The 25,531-nt window shown below is 38.3% G+C and overlaps 1 protein-coding gene across 1 annotated transcript; it reads right to left on the bottom strand.

The window, feature by feature from the left end:
* Positions 1–3,790: 3,790 nt before the first annotated feature.
* Positions 3,791–14,661, bottom strand: LOC136209862 (carbon catabolite repressor protein 4 homolog 1-like). Its single transcript, XM_066001468.1, has 12 exons — positions 13,910–14,661; positions 9,769–10,522; positions 9,039–9,125; positions 8,872–8,955; positions 8,708–8,794; positions 8,536–8,622; positions 5,920–5,973; positions 5,741–5,832; positions 5,520–5,634; positions 5,065–5,212; positions 4,760–4,914; positions 3,791–4,101 (listed from the first exon to the last, which is right to left on the bottom strand). Exons 1-11 carry the CDS (start codon positions 14,065–14,067, stop codon positions 4,769–4,771), a joined length of 1,812 nt encoding a protein of 603 aa, XP_065857540.1. The 5' UTR covers positions 14,068–14,661; the 3' UTR covers positions 3,791–4,101; positions 4,760–4,768.
* Positions 14,662–25,531: the final 10,870 nt, after the last annotated feature.

Here is a 25,531-nt window from a genome sequence, read left to right as displayed (position 1 = left end):
CAACAAGCCTCACAAGGTTGATGTTGCTAATGAAGAACCCAATCTTGCAAAAGAAATTAAAAATTGTGACCAAACACTATAATGTAATGTATACTCCATTTCAAAGTTCATTACTACATGTCAAATGAACCCTATACTTGGGCTGACAACTGGTTGGAAATTTTTCAAAATCCATCGAGATCCGAATCGACAAGGGCAGAAAATCATCAAATATTTAATGATGGGGATAGGAACGAGGGAGACATTTTAACTCCGAAGCCGAAATATGGATGAAGGCATGAAGTACTATCTCGGAATTGTGGAGATCCCAACCCACCCCCAAATAAATTTCCTTGAGAATCCTCAAATAATCCTCACAAATATCCCTAGATATATATGTAGAGTTAAATTTAGTTTCACTTTCGATACGCTCAACTTTTGAACAGGTTTTTATGTACGTTTTTTTTTATATAAAACGAGTTTAATGTGTGTTTTTTTAATGTTTCACTTTCTATACACGACAACAACGTTTACCGTTGTGCCAAAGCTCGCCCTCTTTTATAACAATATTTATAATTAAAATAATTTATATATATAAAGGAATAATTATGAGACTATTGTTTCAACTTTTAAATTGTTTGCTATTGGAGTTTTTTTTATAAAAGTTGTTAAAAGTGATGTGGATGATTGAAAATACTCTAAGAACACATGGAAGACTGTTTATGACTAGGGCTAGACACAGTTCGGTCCAGTTCGGGGATTCAAGAATCTCCAGAATTGGATTGAACTTCGGGAATTCCTAAATTGAATCTCCAGAATTAGATTGAAAGGGGATTCGATTCCAGTCCTATCTAGTACAGTTATTTGACGAGTCAAATAAATACCTATACTTTACTAAAAATAAATTAAAAATATAATTTACAAGATGGTAAATAGATAAATTCTTAATCAAAATAAATAACATGTGTTTACAATATCAAATATTAATTTCAACCTAAATAAAGTAATTGGTGAATCGAATTGCTAAAAAACAAAATCTTTATCAGTTGATTTGAGTTCTAAAACCATTTGCTTCCTCCAATCCAAATGTTGATTTCCATTAAAAAGAAATATGCAATAGGTGCTGCAACTTCAGGATCGAAACTAATTTCTACAAAATCAAATAATAATCATTTAGTTAACCTGTTATAAAACAAATTCATATTCATAAATATTCAAATAAGATAATAAATACGAAACATTTTCTAAGTAAATATTACCATCTTTAATAGCTTCAAGATTTTGAAGTTCATCTTCATATTTGAAAGCTTGAGTTGAAGTTCTCAACCAATCTTGACAACAAATCAACACTACAGCTGTAGCACGAGTTAAAAAACTTCTAAATTGATCCAAAGTTCTACCGCTTTGTACTAAATGTAGGTTCTGAAGCCATAATTGAACATTGAATTGCAAAAACATCTTTTACAACTTTGGATAAAGTAAGGTACCTTACATCATTAACCTTCCACAAAGTAGAAGATCAAAATCAACAACATATTTCTCCGGTAACTCATTCACATATCTTTCTCAATCTCCCTTGGTTAACACATTATCTTTATCAATATTTAGTCTTAAGATTAAAAATTTTAACATCTTAACATATGCAAATCTTAACAAATGCACAACTTAAAATTTAATAACAGAAATCAAAATTTGACTACAGCACTACCAAATTAATTGATTTATTTTGATTGTGATATGCACACAAATTTTAGGATTTAACCAACAACAAAAAAAAAATAGTATGAGAAACAATACCTGAAACTGCAATTGCAAACAATTAGATTTCACTTTAAAGATGAAATGGAAGAGATGATGTCAGGATTAGAATTCAAATGAACTAGAATTTTAGAATATGAGGAAAAAAGAATGAGAACATAGAGAAGAATATAGAAGAAAGAAAGATTTCATTAATCAATTGCATAATCAATTAGTACAAATTGATAACGGAATAAAGAAAGTATTATTGGCCTAACAAATCATCGCCCTAATAATTCTAACCTATCTTAAATAAGAATAGAAAATACAACCTACCTTAAATAAAAATAAGAAATACAACAACTCACTAAATACGAAAAAAGATAAAACTTCATATATAAAATATAAATTTAATTTAATAAATTTTCAGTTCTTTCAATCCAATTCGGTCGTATCCAATCCAATTCGATTAAGGGTCCAATTCTAGATAAGTTAGGTCCATCTCTTTGATACAGTCCAATTCTTTGGAAGAAGTCAACAATTCGATCTAATTCTAAATCTTTTTACTCGGATATTGGTACAATCCAATTTCTTCAAGATCCGCACCCAACCCTACTACCAGGGCAACAATAAAAATATCAAAAAAGTATTATTATTATTATTTAGCATAATTGCTTCTAAATTGTATTTATTTTAAATATTTTTATTTAATTTGCATAGTTTTTGCGAAATTATTTTTTTATATACCTTATTTTTACTTGTTCCAATTATTTCAAAATATTTCTGTTAAAATGTTCCACATTTTAAAAATATATTTTACAAATATATATAATTTTCTATATTAAATCATTTTATATTATTATTTTTTAGATAATATAGAACACATTTAATTATAATTTATTTATTCACAAATACAAAAACACAAGCGATTACGCTGACTGATCCCCCAAAAGTCTTATGCATCCACCCGACTCGCTGAACATTTTTTACAACCTTACTATCACATAACTAATTGCTAGTATAAAAGGAGTTTGTATTTATTAACAAAAAGGATAAGGTCACAAAAGAATTAGAGAAGTGTAGAATTATATCCCTAACAAATAACATGATACAATATTGCTCTTAAAATTACCAAACAATACCAACTTGTTAAACATACTAATTTGACAATTATTCAACTATCATCACACAAGTTATTATAAACATTTTAGACTAACTCTATTAGCAATAGAATAAATATTTTACGCATCATTAATTTTTGAAAAGTCCAATGTAACAAATTTAATAGTAAACCAGTCTATTCAAATATTTAATTAGATAGCAATAAAATAATGATAAAATTGCATAGTTAGAACAAATCAACACCTTCCAAAACAAAGATAGGAACAAATTTAAATTTCATCCCATTCATAATTAATATTGTGGGGTTGAATATTCCCCATTACCCAGCGGAGCAGAAATAAGGATGAAAAGTTCTTTGAAATTTTAATCCCCTAAATATTCATTCCTGCAAGTGTTGAAAGCAGAACCCCTAGAATGACCTCCTTGCTTCATCCCTAACATGATAACTCAACTTTGCCTTCATTTTTACCTTTTTTTTTTAATAACATAAAAGTCATTTTAATAGTAGGTAAGTAACGCTGATCGTGAAAATGATATGTTAAGCAAGATAAAGTTGAATGACCGTGGGTTTAATTACCCACTACATTTGAATGGTTTGTTTCATTAGACACAAAAATGGAGAATCCGCAAACTTTTTATCAATCCATCACTCTCATCTTAACCCTGACTGACTTGGTCCATCCTTCCTAAAGCTCACTGTCCCAACAAAACTATAACCTTGGGTCAAAATCAGAGGTAATGCAATTTATGTCCACTCACAACTCATCAGACCAAAAGCAAAATCTAGCAAAGCTCTAAACCCACTCTAAACACGACCCATTCAGGCAAATGGCCAGACCACCTTTTCTTCACTCAGCCTACTCCCGTACAGGATTTGAAGAAATTATTAAAAAACTTCCAAAATATTTATTCCTTCAAGGGGCCAGAAAAATGAGTAAAGAACAGTGAAGGATGATTGAACCCAGAAGAACTATGGGGGGCCATGCCACTAACCATTTGCTATGAAGGGAGCTTAAAAGTACAGGACAATGACTTACACTAACAGGTGGACTTTTCTATCAGCAAAGAAAAAGAAATACAATTGAATTAAGGCTTAACATAACTTTTCTATGAGACAAAGGTTGTAATTGGCATGATACAACGTAGATCATGGCACGAGATACCTGGAAAATAACACATGCACCATCATCTACCATTCTTACAGTTATCTAATTCCTTTGGTTTCTCTTGGTCATCATCATCTTAAATTAATCATCACTAGCCCTGTTCCAAAACCGACAAATGTTAGTCAGATAAACAAGGAATCAAAGAGTACTTAAGGAGAAAACAAACATTCTGCATTTAAATAAACCAATGCACAAACAGGCAAGAAACAGTAACCACTCCCACAAGCAAATCAAAAAACTAGAAGCCAGCCTAGAGCATTTAACACCAATTATTGTCTTTTGATCAAACTGTGAAAGCACCTCTACGAGAGCAACAACAAGAAGTCTCTCTTATGTAGTGTAGGCAAAATATAATGTCATTCGATAACTTCAATTGAAAGCCCAAATTTTTACCCCAATGTATTACATTATTAATTTCCTAAAAGGAGGAAAATTGCAGTAAGATCCTTTTTATGCATTTTGATTGATGGAGGTCCATGCCATAACTACACCCAAGGACTCCTTAGCATTTCAATAACTATTGCTTCACAATTTTCCTCAACCTAGTGACAAGTTAACAGATACAAAAGATTTAACAGAATAGTCAACAACATTGTATACTCTAAGATTGTTAATGCGGAGATGGACACAAGTTAGAAACACCATGTTGTGACAATCACGCAAAACTTAATGACGTTATCTGCATCACACAAATAAACAAACCAATGCACTGAAAATTATTAAGAACATGTAAAATGAATTATTATATTGCCTACCCAGGATTGTCAACGTCTTGTTCTAGGCTTGCAACGAAATTCCGCTAAAAGTGCTATATGATCAGAGGACCATTCTGGAGATGGAAGAGCTGTGTCTTTTCTTAAGCTTTCCTCATCCAGGAGTTCCAACAATGACTCCACTGTCAAAGAATCCGCTGAAAGCATATAAAAATAAGATTAATTACTAAAAGATTGATATTTTACTAGTAAATCTTCAATAAGACTTCATATGAAGTGGACAATTAGGATAAGAAGCAACACTGGACTAAAAGAGATGCACAAAAAAATGTTTGAAGGAAGTTCACCTGTGTAAAAGATGTAATCTAGAGTGCCAATAAAATCCCTGGTGCAGTTGGTAAACAGGGGTTCATTTGTTGAGGGGTCCATTCTCCTTCTCTGCTGATCAGTACCGAGTCCAATACCAGGTCTAGCAAAAGATGAGTAAGCACTGACCTGCAACATTGAAAGTGTCAAAAAGACAATAACCCCTAGAAAAGAAGGAAAAATGCCACAACTGCACCAGACAGCCTGCTGCTCAAAAGACTATACTACTGTTAATCCCCCCCCCCCCCCTCCCTTTCCTCATAATAATCAGCAGTAACATAGAAACAAATCTGAATTTTGACTATTAAAAATAATTTAATGGAACAGAAAATGTATCTTACACAACCTGATTTGTTTACTATTCAAAAGAATCTACTGAAACAGAAAATGGATACACACATTCTCACATGCTGGTTATGTCAAAAGATAACTTTACCAGTGGCAGCTGATGTGTAAGCTTGCTGTGAGGACGCAAGATTCCAAGAGGATCTACCACTAAATCTGGATGCATTGGATCTACCTTTCCCATGGCAAGAAGTGCATGAGGAGCGCTGCAACAAAGTTCAACAGTACCTTAAACTGAGCAACTACAAGACAATTATTGTACTTGAAAGTTCAAAGCCAAAATGCAAAAAATAATTCAAACAGAAAGCATACCTTCCAGGGACTGAATTGAAATCTCCACAAACCAACATCGGTATGTCAGCACTAGCAGCTATTTTCTCCAATCCTTTCAGAAGAGTAAGGACCTAATTTAACAAACAAGAAAATAAAAAAATTAGTTATCTTTTCTAATAGACATTGATTTAGAAATCACACAAGAAGATGATCAGAACCTGCCAAAGCTTGACATCCTTTAAATCTTGGTTGACGTTTACATGTGTATTTGCCTGTTAGTTGAAGACAAACAAAAACACAGGTCATTTCATACATATAACAATTGGATGTGAATCTAAAGAAGCATGAACATTTTTTGTCTCTTAGGAATCCAGTAAGAGAATAAATGTAAAACTAGTGAGTAAAAAGATTAAAAGATCTTAGAAGATAACACTATTGAGATAAGCTTCCTTGCATGATGCAGGAGCATAAATAGCTGCAAATTCAAAGTAAAAAAGGCGTTCTACAGACTTTTAAGTCTAATGTTTCTCCAAACCTATTTATTTTATTATTCTTGCAACCCAAATCTATCCATTCAAGCATATTTGTTCCGTTCTAATGCCCCAACTCTTACACTGCATCAAGAGGCATCAGAGCTACACAAGGATTTCTTTTCTAATACTAGATCATAGTTGATGAGAGGCAGTGGAGGCCGAGGTAGAGCCAACTGGGCCCAACTAACAGATTTGTTGTGACGTGTGAACATAAAGAGCTGTATATGATAGTATATCAATGTCATGGAACCATTGAACTAAAAGCTCAAGCTGATAGTTAAGGGTCCACTTCATATTATCTGACAATTTTCAATTTTCCATGATAAACTAGGAACCTAGTTTTTTACTTTTTACTTTTCTAGGTAGAATTTCTGTGTTTAGGACTCCTATTGTTTCACAATTATAGTAATGATTAAACTAGTATAAATAAGTCAACACATAATTAAGCCCCTAAACTTTCTATGCTTTAAGGATCAAACCCTTGATCATTGATTTTTCCATAGTAAGCCCTTAATAATTGAGTTTGTTATTCACTTAACCCTTTTCTAACACCGTGTGATACAGGCTCCATATTTATTTTCAGAAAACAATCCTCTGCAAAATGGTGTGATTCCTTCCTCCTCCATCAAAGCTAAAATCAATTTTCAATGATTAGCTATAGGAAACCCTTTTGATTATTGTTTCTCTTTCTTTAGTTTTGTCTACTTACCTCAAAAATTTTGCTATTTCCATACAGTACTTGATTCTCATCTATTCCTTCCATATCCTTAAGATTTAGCACAATCAATTGAATCAACTGTTGCATTTTAGCATATCTTGATTTCAGTCCAGATGAAGAGGCTCACTGACTCAGTTCCCATGCTTCTTTCCCCACTAGTATCCATGTCATCTTCTAATGGTGAACATATCTCCCCTTTTTGCTTTTTCATTACGTTTCAAGCAAGCTTCTTGGATCATTAAATTGATAAAAAAAAGGCATCCTTTTCATGTTGTTAAAGTAGAGGAGAAGACCCCAAAAACCTAACCAAGGATGCAGTGAAGAATTTCAAGCAATGTTAGATATCTAGAGGAAGAACATTACAGAGCAGAGAGTGATAATAAAAATTCCCAAATGAACCAAGAAAATGGGGACCGTTTTTCATTGATGAATTGGATTCAGACACAATTGAAATCCAAATGATTTTCAAGCACCGGACGCAAACATCTCCCTGGACCGAGAATCGCCCCAATATAAACGAATCTACCGGCTGTGACAATGGATGAAAGGACCGAAAAGGCACAAAGTCGAAATTAAAACTAAGCTAGAGGCTTTGACCGGGATCTTAAACATGATGTGAAGAGAAGGCAAGGGAGAGAGGTGTGAATGTTGACTGCGATCAGCGAACTGGTGGTTATGGTGGTGGTGGGGCCGTGTAGATGAGGGGACCTCAAATTGCAAGCGGATCATTCTGATGCGGATTCAACTTCAAGTGCATTGGTCTTTGGTTATAGCCAATGCTACCTTGCCAGAGCATGATCAATCTTCACCTGGATTTAACTCTTCATGGATTTTTTTAGCCGAAAAGGTTTTGAAGATTGTGGACGCTCCAATGACAGAGCGGGTATCACAGGCACGGTTAAGGTGTTAAAAAAGGGCCAGATTAATAGCCAATTCAGTGATTAAGGGCCTAATGTCGAAAAATAAATGATTAGGGGCTTGATCCTTAAAACAGAAAAAGTTCAGGGACTTAATTATGTGTTTTGCCTATAAATAATCCACTATAAATCAGATTATGTACTGTTTGTCTATCAACTTAAAGATTTAATTCGAAAGTTTTCTTTAAACCTGATCCCTCTATCAGTGTTCTAACCCCAACTCTAGTCTGACCTATTTCTTGAGTTCCAGTTGCCCTTGCACAGCATCACTGCACATGAAAATCCTCAAATAGATACCGTATTAATACATTTTGACTGGAAGCCATACCAAAGAGTAGATTTATCAATGGATAAGACGCAACTAACTTGCACAATGTCACTATCAGATCGCGAGATAACTGCATCCGATGCATGTAAGCATCAAATGTGCACAATATCATTCATAAACAAATTTCACATGCAGTGAATATTTTTCAACCTAGGGTAGATCCGCAACTCCAAGGAAATCTGACAGTTACACACTAAATGAAGATTAAGGAGTAGCAATGAAGTTCATTTTTCAAGCTCAACCCCAGAAATCTATGGCTACTGAGGAGGGTTCAACATAAGTAATTAAGTATACAAGTGAAGTATCAAGGATCAAGATGCTCAAAGCAAAGCACTTACCACACAAAGAAGTTGTCGTTTCCCAGGATTATCTACTCCTTGATTACTGAATTTTGCTTCCAGAACCACTATCAGTGCAACATTGTCCTACAAGTGTAAGAGATTTTATGTGAGACAACTAGGCAAATATAAATAGCAAAACACCAAAACTTTAGCAGAAGTGTAAACTCACCTTGACCAGACGATTTAAAGCAGTTTTCCTCTGACCACTTGGAACCACAGCTTCCGTCAAAGACTGGGCAGCTTTATTAAATTCAACCTGGATACAAAAGTAAAGCCTATCAACATACGGAAAATATATAATATAAAATCACTACAGATTAGAAACTTTCAAACCTCGTATTTTTTGACATGTGAAAATCTATCTCTGCGAAAGAATGTTGCACAACCATCGATTGTATGATTGTTGCCACTGTAAACCTGCAATTGACATATATAAACAACATAAAACATGCATCATGCAAAACAAACAACGATAAGCAACAAGCAGTTATTATACGAACCTCACTGGTTTTTCTTTTATAAAGAGCTTGATAACCATGTTTGTCCAGTTCAGGGGCAAAAAACTCATCATAGTGATCACTTTGAACCTGACAGAAGAAGATTTGAGTACCAGTATCCTCATAATCTTTTAAATTATGGCACGAGCAAATAGCAATAACTTCACTATAAGTCTTCTTATGGAGTTAACTCATTATTTCTTTTAGCTATTTAATTAGAATTTTTCCTCTTTGAAGCTAACTGTCTAATATGTTGTATTTGTTATATCATGTACTCCCTCCGTCCCACGAATATTGGCACAAATTCATCTTTTTGATGTCCCATAAAATAGATATATAACTAACTTTAACTTATTAATTTACTAATATACCCTTAATTATGAAGCTTAAATAAAATGAAATTAAATACCATTAATGGTAACATTGAAATTAAATACCATTAATGTTAACATTGACTTTATCTCTAACATGCATTTAATCTTTTCAAAAAAAAAAAAAACATGCATTTAATCACATGTTTAGACTTCCCTTAGCAAGTTTTTTTTAAAGTAATTGTAGACTTCAGCATAAAAGAATAAACTACAACAACAATAATATCTAGCTTTTTACTTTTTTTTTCCTTATGAGTACTCCCTTTACATGTTTAGTATGTGTCTGAGAAAATAAATCAACTTCTTCAAAACTTGCAAGAAACAGTATAGAACATATTATTTATAGTCATGTTTTGCTTTACCTCCTGAAGACAAACAATGTCTGCACGATATCCAACAATTTCCCTTAGCAAGTTTTGACGACGATACGGCCATGAAAGAGCCCATGAAGGGCAATAGCTGTATGACTCACTTGTAGCATAAACATCAGACAGTATGTTATATGAAAGTACAGTAAATGTCCCTGACGATGACATACGGCCATCTGAATCTATTTGTCCCATCAAATCAACTCCGCTGACTGGAATTATGCGGCGTGGAGTAGGGGAAGGAGCAGGAATCACCCTGGAAGTAAGAATGGTGTTGACATGTCCAGCAGGCAGTTTAGTTTCTACATCTACCACAACGCACTCAAATTTGAGAACATGGCCAATATCATCAGCTGACGGAGTATATGTTTTAGAACGTCCAACTTCAAACCAAGTTTCTCCACCACTCCTTTGGGTAACAGCTGCAGGATATAAAGGTGCAGAACCATTTGTCAAGTTGGCACTTGATGCAGAACCAGACAAGCTAGTATTAAGAACTCCAGAACCAGTGCTATTAAAACGCCCAAATAATTCTTCCTCCTCAGTTCCATTTTCATTTACAGCACTTGCAGCACGATCATGCAGGACCCGGTGATGCTGCCAAGCATCAGAGAAGCACTTGGGAGAACAATGGTAACTTTTAGCAACTGGTATTTTGGCCTTCAGACAACCCAGACACTGCAATGTGGCTTGCTCAGATGGATGTACGCTACATACAGCAACTTTTCTATCACTTTGTATCCGATACCTGCAAACAAGGCAAAAAAATGAACGACTGAAAACCCTACTAATCTTCAACCAACAGTTGGTAAGACAACTGACAGAAGATACTATCAAGAAAATACAAGATAATAGAGCAAGAATAAAAATAACTACTGTGGACAAACTTCTAGTATCGTTCAATCACATCATATGACAACTCTTACATAGAAAGGTTACAAAAACTGCACTATGATCAAATATACAGAAAGCACAGCATCTAAAATTAGATGCAAGTAATTGAATTATAACAGCATAAAGTTCCCCAATCCATTACAAGAGCCATATCTTCAACCATATTCCTAATAAGGTTTTAAGGGAAACGAAGTTTTCAGCAGGTTTCAGATGTTCATTCTTATTTGCCCAAGTCACACATCATGCTAAGTAAATTAGATACAGTCATACTCTTAAATTTTGAAAACTGCAGGTTATATTTTATTAAATGTAAGACATTTAAAGTGAATTTTCTAGTAGACAGCTTCATCGCTTAAGCTTCCAAGATAATCATTAAATCCCTTAGTCATAATCATATCAATCACAAAATAAGTAATGAACATGTAATGCAGATCCTCATCTTTTCTGAGTCAATATAAAGAAAACAACAGCAAGCTGTCCGGAGAGCATAATATTACAAAGAAAGAAAAAGGTAGTATGAGAAAAAGAAAAAGAATGAGTAAAAAGCAAAAGATAGAAGTGACTACAAGAAGACCTGAACATCAAGAAGAAAGAAAACGAAAACAGAGAATCCTCCTGGTTTAGGTTATTACATATTTTACGATCCAAGTATTCATTACTGACTTTTCATAAGCGATTGATCAAACATAATGGCATATTTTACGATCCAGACACTGCTTCAAGTTAACATTTACTAATGGCATTTTAAAATTGTCGATAGAACTCAATTAAGGCACTTCCTTTCTATATTGACCTATTAATTCCAAAAAGTAAAACATATTGCCAATGCCAACAGAAACACAATTTACGCTAAAACCTATCATCCTGATTTTGCATCAATAATGCATATTGCATAATAAGGGAAGATTGTCACAAACAAATAGTTGCTTATATAGAGTTATTACCAATAAAAACTAGCAGGTAAAAAAGTTCATAAGATGTCTTAACATCCATTGTCAGTTGCACGTGTATATGCATCATTCACTGCTGTCAGTTTGATATGTAGTTTTGTGTAAACATTGGTTATCCCAATAGATACTTCAGTTCAGCCATAGCATTAGTACCCTGGTATTCAAAGTCAAAATCTTTTCACATTGACCCATAATGTGCATATATTGAACTGATGCTCAACCTGATATTACACAAGTTTGCCACAAAGAGAATCACATGCTTCTGCGCTAGGCATTAAATACTCTAAAAGGAAACCATAGATAGATGTTATTGAGAAGGGATAAGAAGATGAAGAAAAATACAGTATTCTTGAAAACCAGTCCTAGCAACATCACTATCTTATATATCAAGTTCATGCGTGAGAATAAAATCATTCAAATTCCCAAGCTGCATTTCATCAAACTTAAACAGCCAAAGCCATACTAATTGAAAAGTCGGCCCGGGTGATAAGACCTAAAACTTAATACTAAAAGGGAAAGTTTAATTCCATCCTTTTTTGCACAAAATGCTTCGACAACTGATATCTATCCAGCATACTAGGAACTTCTTTTATAAGACGGTCCACTTGCATATTATTATTAGGTATTACACAAGTTAAGGTACTGAATGATTTATTCCCAACTTTATATCAAAAATAGAAGGTTGATAGAAAATCCTGTAACGAACTTTTATGAATAACAATAAAATTGAACGCAGGTCAAAGTGAATACATGATGATAATTGTTTTCATCAAATGTTCCAGTTCCAGGTCCTATCTTCCTACCATGACAATTTCATATAACCAGTTATTGGACATATTGCATGCACCTAAATATCGACAAATAACAGCATAACCAGTAACATTATCTGCTTACTCCAAAAAGTGGCAACTTTCCTTGTATAGTGCCCACCGTATAATAGCAACCCAATAAATAAAAATCAGGGTATCCTAATTAAATAGATTGCATGTACCTAAATATAAACAAATATGAGAACGATTACCAACATTTACTGCTTTTCCTCGAAAAAGTTAAAACTCTCCACACATAGTGCCACCACAAAATAGGATAGCCTGATCAATAGATTCCATGTAGGTATATAACAACAAATATGAGCATAACTATTCAGATTTACTTCTTTCACTCGAACAAGGGAAGAAAATCCTTGCATAGTGGCCACTGGCCACCACAGGAAAGCAACATAATAAACAAAAAGTAGGATGGACAGATTAAATAGAATCTGCCTACCCGAATATCAGCAAATACAAGTATAAATACTAACATTTAATGCTTCACTTGAACACTATGAAGCACCGATACTTCCCGGAGGTCACCGTACGCGTATCCGATACTCCGGGTGCGGGGATTCGCCGGGGATTCGCCGGGATACGTACGGGATTCGCCTGGGAAGTATCCCCTTTTTTCTTTTTTTTTTTAAATGAGGGGATACGCGGGGACACGCCGGGGACACTTTAGGGGTTTTTTTAAAAAAACTTTGAAAGTATAAGGGTTTTTTTTAAAAAAACTCAGTAAATAGAAGGATTAAAATGAAATAATCCAAGATTACTGGTATATACAGGGTTATCGCGATTGAATTGAACCCTAAACTAAATTGAAAATCTCTACTTATAATGACTTTATGCATATGATTTGTGATTTATATATTTATGTATCTTTTGAATTTTCATTATAAATGATATATATATTATTAATTATATATAAAATTTGCCGTATCCCCGCCGTACCCGTATCTCATATTTTTTAGAAATGCCGTTTTCCATACCCGCACCCGTATGCGTACCCGTATCGGTGCTTCATAGCTTGAACAAGTTAAACCTTATCCTGGATACTGGCAATCACATAATAGAAACCCAATAATCTGCTTTCACTCAAACAAGTTAAGAATTAAAACTTGCATTCATAGCACAGAACAGCAACCCAATAATCAAAACTTAGGACAGCCTAACAGCCTTATCTTTGGCATTTCCAATCAGCTTTTAGAAACTTCTACTTCGGTAAGCTATGGTTGATCCAGCATACTAAATAAAACTTAACAATTGTCCAAGCAATGGACAAAATCCACGGCGTGAACCCGCGACTGAATAGAACATATTAAAATAATTCAGATGTTTAGTAACAGCCCCAAACTACTTGCTTTCTTGAAAGCAAGAAGTCCTAAATACATAAATTTAAAAAAAAAGAAATTTCAACTCAAAAAGGAATAAAAACAAAATGGATGAGCAAATTCCTAACTATGATTATGCTAGGCTTACCACTTATATCTCAAAAAATGACCGTCAATAGGGGCCGACTCAGGGACATCGTCGGTTGTGACGGCCTTATCAGGTCGCCGTAGGAGTACGTACGGCGTTAACTCGCAGCCAACAATGGGGATATCCGACGGGAGGTGCACACGTAGCACGCTCAGCATGCTTTAGAACTCTTCTTTATCCTCACCACACTGTGACCCAATCAACTCCTCCTCTTCGTAACAATTGAAACCAGAAAAACCAGCAATTAACAGTGGGCGGATACTTGGCGGATCCGCCATTTACTAAACCCGATTGCCCGCCAGCCTTGACCGAACGCTCTAAACAGAAAATTATCAAACCCTAAATAAATCCCTCGATTAATAGATCTTAAAGTCAAAAACCCAGAAAGGTCACAGATTTCAGATGCCAAAAGAGAAAGAGAAAACGAAGGATGAAGAGTCAAGAGAGAAAGGAACTGAAGGTCTGAAGAAGTGAACAAAAGTGGGATCGATTGGTGAGACAATCGAGAGGCAAAGAGAAGCAAAGAGGGAGACAAAGGTTGGAATTTTTAGAGGGGGAAAGAGAAAGGAAAACTAATTAAAAAAAAAAAAAAAACGTTTAGGGTTTTACAGGAGAAAGTAGAAAAATTGAAAAAATGGAATGGAGTTATAGAGATGGAGGAGATGAATGAAGGCTATGCTGTGGCCCCTTTGTATTCGGGGAGATGTTATGTTATTATGTTTTTGCTGGCTCACAGAGACAAATACAAAGAGGGGTGGGTTTGCATTTTGCATACCATATATATATATATGATATACATTAAATTTCTAAGTTTTTACTTTTTATATGTAACTAGTATTGCACTTGTATGTATAATATTTTTAAATATAAAAGTACTGAAAAAAAAAGCTTGTGATTTTCCCAATTTGCAAAGAGATATACGTGGTTTAAAAATTTACAAATAAAGGTATGTGGTATATTTTATTTACAAAACAAAGTATTACAATTACACAGTTAACTTCTGATTACAACCAAAAACATTTTATCTTAAAAAACTTGTTCTTACATATCATTAAAACACAACCCTAAAAAAAACAACTTTCTAAATCGAAATAATAAATAATATACTGGACTTTTACGTTTTTTACTAATCTGACAGTTTATGAACTAAATTGATACTTAAATTTTTTTCATACAGTTGCTATTTCAGTTAGGGATCTGCGTTTTGTCAATATATAAATGTAATTGAATTTTTTTTTAAAAAATGCTCTTATAGCCATCAATTACTTAAAAGTTTAATTTTAAATATTTTATTTTGTAAAAAAAACATACCACATACCTCTATTTGCAAACTTTTAAACCACAGACATCTGTTTGTAAATAAAGCAAACCACGAGCATTTTTTTCATACTTTGCCCTTAATTTTATATCTTTTAATGAACAATTTTTTTTCAAATTAACTATTATTTTCCAAAGTAAAAATAAACTAATGTGTAAACTAAACTAAAAATGAAATGTGAAAATTAAATATGAAAAACACAAACTTAAAAACGCCTAAACAAAATATGAAAAACTAAAGAAAAGTTGAAACAACCCATGCACAAAAGAAAATCAAAGTTGTGGTGAAAGCTCTTTTTTTTTTGTAGGAAAGGAAAAGAAAAAGACAAAAAACAAAAAACCGCTCAACCCGGGGAAGAAAAGGTAGAAAGACCCAACACACTAGAGTGCCCTTCCGTCGCAAGACGGTCCGCAACACGGTTCTGCTCCCTATAAATATGAGCAAACCTAATAGACTCAAATGAGGAGTCAATCCTCTTAATGCTTTTAATAATGTTCAGGTTATTCCGGCAAACAGCGTTGCCCTCAGAAATCATTTTAACCGCTTATTGGTTATCCGATTCAACAAGAAGCTTCTTCACCCCAAGCTCCTTAGCAAGTTTCAAGCCAGAGAAAATCCCCCAAAGCTCTACAGAAAAGGAAGATCCAATACCCAAATTCTGAGAGAAGCCAGAAACCCACCTGCCACCATCGTCTCTAAGGACCCCTCCTGCGGCAATTCTCCCGTCTCTTAGACAAGAACCATCAGTGTTGAGTTTAACCACCCCTTCCCTCGGCTTACACCAGCCTAAAAGATTGACCTCCCTCCTCTGAACATCCTTAGGTAAGGGGTCATCAACAAAACTCTCAACCAAGGTAGTAATCTTCTTAGAAAAGAACTCAAGGACATTAGGCTGAGACACCACTCCTCCTCCAAAGATCTCCTCGTTCCGCCATTTCCAAATCTGATGGCAGACCACCACAAAAAGAAGGACACCTTGATTTCCAGACAGAATAATCCATTTAATTCCATCAACAAACCAATCATTTTCAGAATGGGCTAAAAAGGAAGGTAGCACATCCCTAGGGAGAATTCTCCTCCAAACCTCCTTACTTCTCTCACAATCCCTGAGAGCATGACACAAAGTTTCCTCAAACCCTCTGCATCTGCCACAGGCTCCAGAATCCACCAGGTGCCTCCTTTTTCTATCCGAATTAGTAAGCAACCTATTCCTAGCCCCCAACCACAGGAAACCCCTAATATGGTACGGCACTTTTAAGGCCCAAATCGTCTTCTACACCCCAGGGGACGGGGAATCCAAATCCTGATAGAACGCCTGAAAAGAAGATTTACACGAATAGGCCCCATTGTTAGTCAGCGCCCAACAGTAACTATCCTTGTCCTCAATTTGATTACTAATGTGAACACCTCTGATAGTAAGGAGCGATTCCAGACTGAGGTAGGACTCAAATTTATCCCAAATCCACTCACCCTCAGAATCCACCATATCAGCAATCCTCCAGTCCTGAATGTCCACCGGAGGCAAGGAAGTACAAATCTCCAATAAAGGCTTCCTACCTACCCAACTATCCTTCCAAAATCTGATGGACCTGCCATTTCCCACATTCCACCCAATCCCAGAACAAAATTCAGCAAAAACTGCACTAATGCCTTTCCATAGAAATGAACAATTAGCCACTCTATCCTTAGGCCCCCCAAACACCTTATCCTTCCGGTATTTCCCGCATAAGAGTTGGACCCACAAAGCTGAAGGAGACTGCCACATCCGCCACAGGAGTTTCATTAATAAGACTTTATTATTATCTTTGGCTTTCCTAATGCCCAGACCTCCCAAATCTTTAGGCTGACAAACCTCACTCCAAGGAACAAGATGGATCTTTCTCCCCTCCTCGGCTTCCCCCCACAGGAACCTACGGTTAATTTTATCAAGATCTTTAAGCATAGGTTCAAGAAGATGACAAGCCTGCATAATGTGATTGAGAGTTGCACAATTAACAGATTGGATTAACGTAAGACGGCCAGCGAGAGAGAGAGTCCTAGCTTTCTAAGTGGCACACTTCATATTTGCTTTATCCAAAGTATCTTTAAAAGACACTGATAACATCGAGATATTATCATGAGGACCAGAAGAGATATTTGCCTTTAAGTATGCCACGTAGCAAAGGAAGTCAGCTGGCGTATCTCCCTAGGGTGTCCAAAAGTTCCTCCACCAAATTATTGAATCATCCCCAAAGATCTCGGTCAAAGCAGGCATATGCCAAACGTGAATACCCCCTGTAAAAGAACCATGCATTATGATAGGAACTCTCAACTCTCTGGCAAATACTACCCTTTTGATCATTTCTTCGCATGTACCCGCAGTAGCTCTAAGAGATCCGCTGGCGGATCTATAAGGCGAATCTCTCCATCCACCTTGGTAACGGCTGGCCGCCGGCTCGGCCATAAAGGATCATTAAATGGGTCATTAACTGTCTTACCCGCCAGGTTAAGAGTAACTTGTAACCGCCATTAAATGAGCATTAATGGGCACTTTCTAGTTACCTAGAGGTTACGACTTCCTAGCTATATATAGCCTACATCCCTAAGTTATCAAGGTACACTCAGACTTTTCTATATTCTCTAAGCTTTGTCAATACAGTTTATTCTTCATATTCTCTACTGACTTTGGCATCGGAGTTTCCCCCGTCGAACCCAACGACGCCCCCCACAGGGACGAGCTCCGATCAGAAGTTTCTCCCTTGTTATCAATTGGTGCGGTGATCGTGGAATCCTTGATCAAATAAAGGGTTTTTCGTTCACACTGAAACATCATGACCGATGGAGGATAAAATCCCTCCTCTGGGATTGAATCACCGATAATTACACCATCTAGTGCTGATCGCACTAACACAACTGCTCCTGTAACAAATATCGATGGAAACATGCCCACTACTTCTTTCATCGATATGTGTGCTCGGGATATCGAGGCACGATATGGGCTTGAAATTGGGAACCGCCTCCGGGCGTTCATGACTCTTCCTCCTCGTTGGAGTACGGTATCTACGTCAGCTGTCTCATCTTTACCTCCATTAAACTTTGGTCTGGGACCAGGTGCCCATAGCTCTTCATTCCTTCAAGCTCACAACATTGATTCCATGATAACTACTACGGCATCGGGTGGCGGACGACCGGTTATCAGGGAGTTATTTCCTGGCGAGGGAAGTCGAAGGAATGATACGGTCCCTCCTGGCGGATCAGGGATTCCAAGGTTTAATCTTGATGGACCAAATGTACCTAGGCGTCCGCGGACAAATTCGTCTCTTGGCGGATTTAAGGAGCCCACTCGTAAAAAGCATAAAAAGGATAAAAATAAGCAAGCAGGATCCCCACGCCGTGGCAGATCACCTCCATCTACTGGTCGTAGAAGAAGTAAAAGGCCAGAAAAAACATCTCATATAGGTGGACCACCGCCACATCCATCTTCAGGAACTGGTGGACGCACCTCGTCTGGAGGCCAGCAAGGAGGAAATGGTCCAACTCCCCCAGGTAGAGGAGGTGGTGGAGGAGATGGTGGAGGAAGAGGAGGGAGCGGACGTGGTAATGCTGGAAGACATTCGCCATCGGATCCATCGTCTGATTCAAGTTCTTCTTCTTCTTCTTCTCCAAGTAGATCGCCACGAAGGGGTCGCCCCAGGGCGGGTCCGGAGAATTTTGATGATAGAGTGAGGGCCCTAGTACTCCAAATGAATGAAGAAAATGCTAGGCACAATCCATTCGCCAATAGGGATTCGCCTTTTGCAGCCTGGATCGAGGCAGAGGAAACCGACAGAGCTTTCAAGATTCCTAATCTTGCAATATACACAGGCAAAGATAATCCGGAAGCTCATGTTCGAAAGTATCGAATCTTGGCCAGGCTCAATCGAGCCACCGAACCCGTGCTCTGCAAAATGTTTGTCACCACACTGGGAGGTCCAACTTATTTGTGGTTTCAATCTCTACCTCCAGGACCAATAAACAGCTTTGATCAATTAAGCAGGGAATTTTGTGCTAAATTTGCTGGTTGTATTCCTGCAGTGGTGAAATCTGGAAAGCTTTTTGAATTAAAGCAGAAGGCGAATGAACCCCTCCGAGATTATGTGGACACTTTCAACCAATTGTGTATACAAATCGTTGATGTAGATATCTCCATCGCTGTGGAGTGTTTTGTGAGAAACACTACTTGTAAAAGTTTGCAAGAGGATCTCATTCGTAAAAAGCCCACTAGCATGGCAGAGTTAATGGAACGTTGTAAAGACTTTATAGAAGTGGATGACATTCGCCGAGGTTCGCCATCATCACCAAAAAAGGACAGAGGCGAATCTCGTCCTCGGGACCGGGACAAGGACAAACGTCAGGATTCTTCTTCTCGGAACAAACGAAGGGATTCTCGGAATAAATCAACGTTTGTCACCTCCTTCACACCTCTCAATGCCTCTAAGAGTGAAGTTCTTATGTGGATTGAAAACAGTCAGCACAAGTGGAGCATTTCATACCCCGAGCCAAAAGGGGGGGAGTACACCAATAAAGGTAAAAATCCTAAAAATTATTGTAAGTATCACAGGAAAAATGGCCATGATACGGATGCTTGCTGGGAGTTAGCTCGAGAAATTGAGCGACTCATTGAAAAAGGTAAATTGGATCGGTTCATCCAAACTGAAGGAAAAGAAGAGGATAGATCTAAGGAGGACCCAAAGAAGAAAGGAAAGGGTACCATCAATGTCATAGCAGGAGGACCTGGTTATCAGCCAGCATCAAAAAAGGCGAAGACGACCGCCCTTAATAGGACATCATTAAATCGCCCTTTCTCAGACGCAGGTCCTGAGATTCCACCCCATGCGGATGCACTGGTCGTCACCATGATGGTCGAAGGTTGGGAAATGAAGAGGATAATGATTGATACAGGAAGTTCATGTAATGTCATTACCCGAGGAGCATTCGCCAGACTCCGGATAGATCCCGTCCAGGTAGAGCCGACGGTGGTTGACATTTTGGGAGTGACAGGTCATACCATTCAGACGAAAGGCCAAGTTACTTTGGATTGTGAGCTTGTGGATAATGATCAAGTTTGGAGAGGAGATTTGGAGTTCTCGATCTTGGATGGACAATTAGCTTATAACATTATCCTCGGACGACCTTTTATCTCCGAAGTTGCAGCTCTTATCTCTGTTCGCCATTTGACACTTTACATTCCCACGGTCAAGGGAGGTGTGATGGTCAAAGGTTGTCAAAAGGTGGCCCAAGAAACATATTCGGCATCCTTAATGATTCGCCCTCAATCTAAGGAAGAAGATGAAGAGGAGCGTGTCACAATGGCCTTAGGCGAAACCGAAATGTACTTTATGGCAGAGGAGAAGCAGGTACGAATAGCTAAGGGGCTACGGGGCAAGATCAGAGATGCAATCACCAAAGTACTTTGTGAAGCTGAAGATGTCTTTGCATGGAAGGACGAAGTTCTCCCAGGAATTAGCCCAGATGTGATCACCCATAAGCTCAACATCGATAAAGATGCAGTTCCTGTGGCTCAGAAGCGGAGAAACCATGGTCCGGAAAGGCAAAAGGTGATAGAGGAAGAGATCGCCAAGCTCCAGAAGGCGGATGCCATTGAGGAGGTACTCTACACACAATGGTTGGCGAACGTCGTGCTAGTCAAGAAAGCTGGCGGATCTTACCGCATGTGCATTGACTTTACAGATCTCAATAAAGCTTGCCCCAAGGATAATTATCCTTTGCCATGCATAGACATGCTTGTAGATGGAACTGCCGGTCACGCAATGTACTCCTTTACTGACGTGAAGTCAAGCTATCATCAAATCCCCATGGAGCCCTCAGATAGAATTAAGACCTCGTTCGTAACGCATCAAGCTACTTATTGTTTTAAAGTCATGCCCTTTGGGCTTAAGAACGCAGGTGCTACCTATCAGAGGATGATGAACAAGATATTTGCGGACAATAAAAGCGGTAATTATTCTGTCTATGTAGACGATATGATCATTAAAAGCACAACTGTAGAAAGGCATGCAGAAGATATAAAGGAGGTATTGGGCGTACTTCGGCACCACAACATCAAGTTGAATCCAGAGAAATGCACTTTCGGGGCAACATATGGGAAGTTTTTAAGGTTCATGATCAGCGAAAAAGGAGTCAGCCCAAATCCTGACAAGGTCAAAGCAGTCCTAAAAATGCAAGCGCCCCAGAATATCAGAGAAGTACAGCGCCTCAACGGACGTATCATAGCCTTGGGCAGGTTTATCTCTTGCTCAGGTCGTAGATGTCAGCCTTTTTTCGAAGTCATCAAGAAACAAAAAGCATTCGAGTGGACTGAAGATTGTCAAAATTCCTTTGAAGGAATCAAGCGGTTCCTCACAGAACCACCCATGATGAGCCGACCTTTGAAAGGGGAGGATCTTTACATGTACGTATCGGTCACGGAAAAAGCCGTATGCACAGTCATGATACGAGAAAAAGATGGCCAACAATTCCCAATTTATTACGTGAGTAAAGTTTTGAAAGACGCTGAAACCAGATATTCAAAGCTGGATAAAATGGCACTGGCTGTTGTAACCACGGCAGTTCGCCTCAAGCCATATTTTCAGGCGCATACTGTAATAGTTCGAACCAATATACCAATGAGAAAAGTATTACAGAAGCCAGACACTTCAGGAAGGTTGATGGAATGGGCGATTCGCCTGGGCGAATTTGATGTAAGATATGAAAGCAGATCATCTTTGAAAAGTCAGGTCCTGGCGGACTTCGTGAATGAATTCACTGACGAAGGGATATCTCGTCCCAAGCCTCCGTTAGAAGAATGGTCGATGTACACTGATGGAGCTTCCTCGGCGGATGGAGCAGGTGTGGGAGTTGTGATCAAAGGTCCCCACTACATAAGATTGCGATACGCGGCAAAATTAAATTTCCATGCCACTAATAATGCTGTTGAGTACGAAGCTCTGATACTGGGATTACGTCTACTTCAGGAAATCACCCCAGAGCGGATTGTGATATATAGCGATTCAAAACTAATGGTCAACCAAGTAATCAAGAATTATGAGGTGAAAGACGAGGTTCTGGCCAAATATGTAGCAGAAGTCAAAAAATTGCTGGATCACCTTGAAGTTAAAGAAACGAAGTGGGAATTGATTCACATACCAAGGGAATCCAATACGGAGGCTGATCAATTGGCCAAAATGGCTTCTAGTGAAGTAAACTGGGCGGATCCAGATTATCCCTTCGAAGTAAAAATGGCTCCAGCATTTGCTGCCGAAGAAGTGTCCGTACTCACAACGGTGGAAGATGATTGGAGGACAGTCATCCGCCAATATCTATTAAATGGAGCATTACCTGAAGACAAGGAAGAGGCGAGGAGGATTGTCAGGAGATCAGCTTACTTCTCCTTGATCAATGATGGTCTTTACAGAAAATCCTTTAGTCATCCTTGGCTGAAGTGCATTCTACCAGAAGAAGGGCAGTAGATCCTCAAGGAGCTACATGAGGGATCTTGTGGGTCGCATGAAGCATCCGCCACGATCTTGAGGAAATCCAGGATAGCAGGTTTCTACTGGCCTACAGGTGAGTTAGATGCCCAAAGTTTGGTAGAATCTTGTCACAGTTGTCAAATTCATGCAAATGAGTCACACACTATCAAACACATTCAAAGGCCAATCATTGAGGGCCGTCCGTTCGCCCTTTGGGGAATAGACATTGTTGGCCCGTTTCCTCCAACTCGTCGGCAAAAGAGGTATGTAATAGTAGCGGTCGACCATTTCACCAAATGGGTAGAAGCCGAGGCTGTTTCCTCCATTACAGCAGAACAGATAGTGGAGTTTGTCAAGGACAACATCGTGGGAAGATATGGCATTCCACATACCATCATCACTGACAACGGGACACAGTTTAACTGTGGCCAATTCAAGGCTTTTTGTGAAGGATTGGGCATCCTGAACAGATTCGCCTCCGTTTATTATCCCCAGTCCAATGGAATGACCGAAGTGACCAATCGAACGATTGTAAAGGGGATAAAAAAGAGGTTGGGAGAACATGACAAAAAATGGGCGGACCAGCTTACAAGTGTTTTATGGGACTATCGTACCACCCCAAGAACTGCTACGAGAGAAACGCCATTCGCCCTTTCTCATGGAGTGGAGGCCGTAATCCCCGTTGAAATACAAGTCCCCAGTGATCGAGTGGCCTTTTATTGTGAAAAGGACAACGATAAGCGATTAAGGGAGCGTCTGGATCAGGTTGAGGATCACAGGAATCAATCCTATGTGCGCATGGCAGCATATAAACAGCGAATCGCATCCTATCATGATAAAAATGCCAAGCTTGTGGATCTAAAGATAGGAGATCTTGTGCTTCGCAAGGCTGATAAAGTCCAATCTCGAGAAGGCAAGGGCAAGTTGGGGATCAACTGGATAGGTCCATACCAGATAGTGGAGAAGGTTGGACCAGCCACATTCAAAATACAAGATATGGAGGGAAATACGCTGCCACGCACGTGGAATCTCCAAAACCTCCGCAAATACTTTGTTAGAAAATGAAGTATGTCCATGGTCTTGAGTACTCTTTTTCCTTTAAACAAGCTTTTTCCCATGTGGTTTTTCTTGTTAAAGGTTTTAACGAGGCTCATTTATAAAGACCTATTCGCTGTAATAAGGTGTTTCTCTCATTAATAAACATTGTTGGTTTTATTATTCATGTTCTTTTTATAGTTTACTGCTGCAATATCAATATTCCAGTCTTAAAAAGAAGGGGGGCATCCAACACTCTCCACATTCAATGTAGATCCGCCACTTGGCGGATCCTGATCACCGATTGAGTTAAAACGATCCTTGGACGCAAGGTCTTTACACTCTCTTATCCCTCCCAGAGATGGATTCACAAGTCCTACGGGCGGATCATTTCACCTCAAAGATAGGTAGCAAATTGAACCCCTAGGCAGCTTTACTTCCTCCAAGAAGGAATAAAACAGCTTCAAACCTTCACAAAGGTTCATACCATGGAGTATGGCTGGCCACCTACTCCAAACATAAAATCCTAAACATGCTTATGTTTAACGTACTTCTCTACGTAAATGTGAGAGTAAAATAAATAGATAACAGTGTAAAAGATTAACCAGATTGTACTTAGAAGATTTTTTACAAAAAGATCTTTAAACAGAAAACTAAATAATAATAGGGGCATCATCTTTCTTGCTTCCTTCGCCTATGATGCTTGCTTGAGGATCCTTCTTCTCCGCGGTCACAGATCCGCCACCAGAAGATACCTCCTTATCCTTCGAAGAAGTAGGACCCGGTGGAAGGACAGAATCAGGAATGGGCTCTGTGCCTACCTTGGGCGGCATCTCTTCAGAATTGTCCGCCACAACTGTGATAGAAGGTTTGGTCTCCTGCGGGGGTCCTTTCATCTATTTCCGTACATAATTGCGAAGATACTCCCTGACATCTGGCATTTTGTTGAACCTCGCCACGTCTTCCGGTTCGGGGACGGCGAGCAGAGGATCTGTGAAGTGAACTTCGGGATGGGCCAGGGAGAAGTACGCCATAAGCATCTCGCCGTAGTAAAACGCCTGTACACCCGCCGTGTATTCAGCTTCTCCGAGAGCATCCTCATGGCTTTTGGCATCAGAAGCCATCGTTGCCTTTAAACTTATAATCTCTTCATCCCGAAGAACTAAGGCCGCTGTGGCGGAAGCAAGATCCGCGTTTGCAGAGGCAATGGTGGAATTGGCATTTGCTATCTCTTTTTCTAACCTTTCAATGGTTGCCCTGTCCGCCACATTCTGAAGGAGTCCATTTTCCAAAGTACGCAGACGGGCATACAGCTATAAAAGACAAAATGATTTAGTCCAAGGGCGAAAAAGAGGTGAAGGAATTATCATTATCTACATTCTTTTTGAACTCACCGAAAGAAGCTCCAATTTCCCCTTCTGGACATGAGTTGGCCCAGGGATTTGGTTATAGTTCCTTTGTACCTCTCCCACCTGACCCAAGGCCTCATCCAGATCATTCAGAAGGGATTCGTTCTCAAAAGAACCTTGGGCCCCCAATTTGGCGGACCAATATCCTCCAATATCGGGCTTCGCCATCTGCACAAACAGAGAAGAGCCATACATCACTTTAGAATCGGATGAGCAACAGAGGAAATCAAAAGATGGATTACCTGAACAATATTCTCAGCAGGTTTGGCGGATCATATCGCGTCCGCCATAATCTTGGTACTACCCACAGTGTTGGGCCGCCTCTTCTTCAGTGGCGGATCCACAGCTATCTCCGCAGGACGTTTGCCCG

Source organism: Euphorbia lathyris, chromosome 10, assembly GCF_963576675.1.
Source record: "Euphorbia lathyris chromosome 10, ddEupLath1.1, whole genome shotgun sequence".
NCBI lineage: Eukaryota > Viridiplantae > Streptophyta > Magnoliopsida > Malpighiales > Euphorbiaceae > Euphorbia > Euphorbia lathyris.
This window is presented reverse-complemented; position numbering and strand designations above follow the sequence as displayed.

Coding starts and splice junctions, on each gene's coding strand:
- LOC136209862 (XM_066001468.1), bottom strand. CDS start 14,067: ATGCTGAGCGTGCTACGTGTGCACCTCCCGTCGGATATCCCCATTGTT. Junction 5,635..5,740: donor TTCAATTCAGTCCCTGGAAG/GTATGCTTTCTG, acceptor ACTTTGTTGCAG/CGCTCCTCATGCACTTCTTG. Junction 5,213..5,519: donor TTACACATCAGCTGCCACTG/GTAAAGTTATCT, acceptor TCAATGTTGCAG/GTCAGTGCTTACTCATCTTT.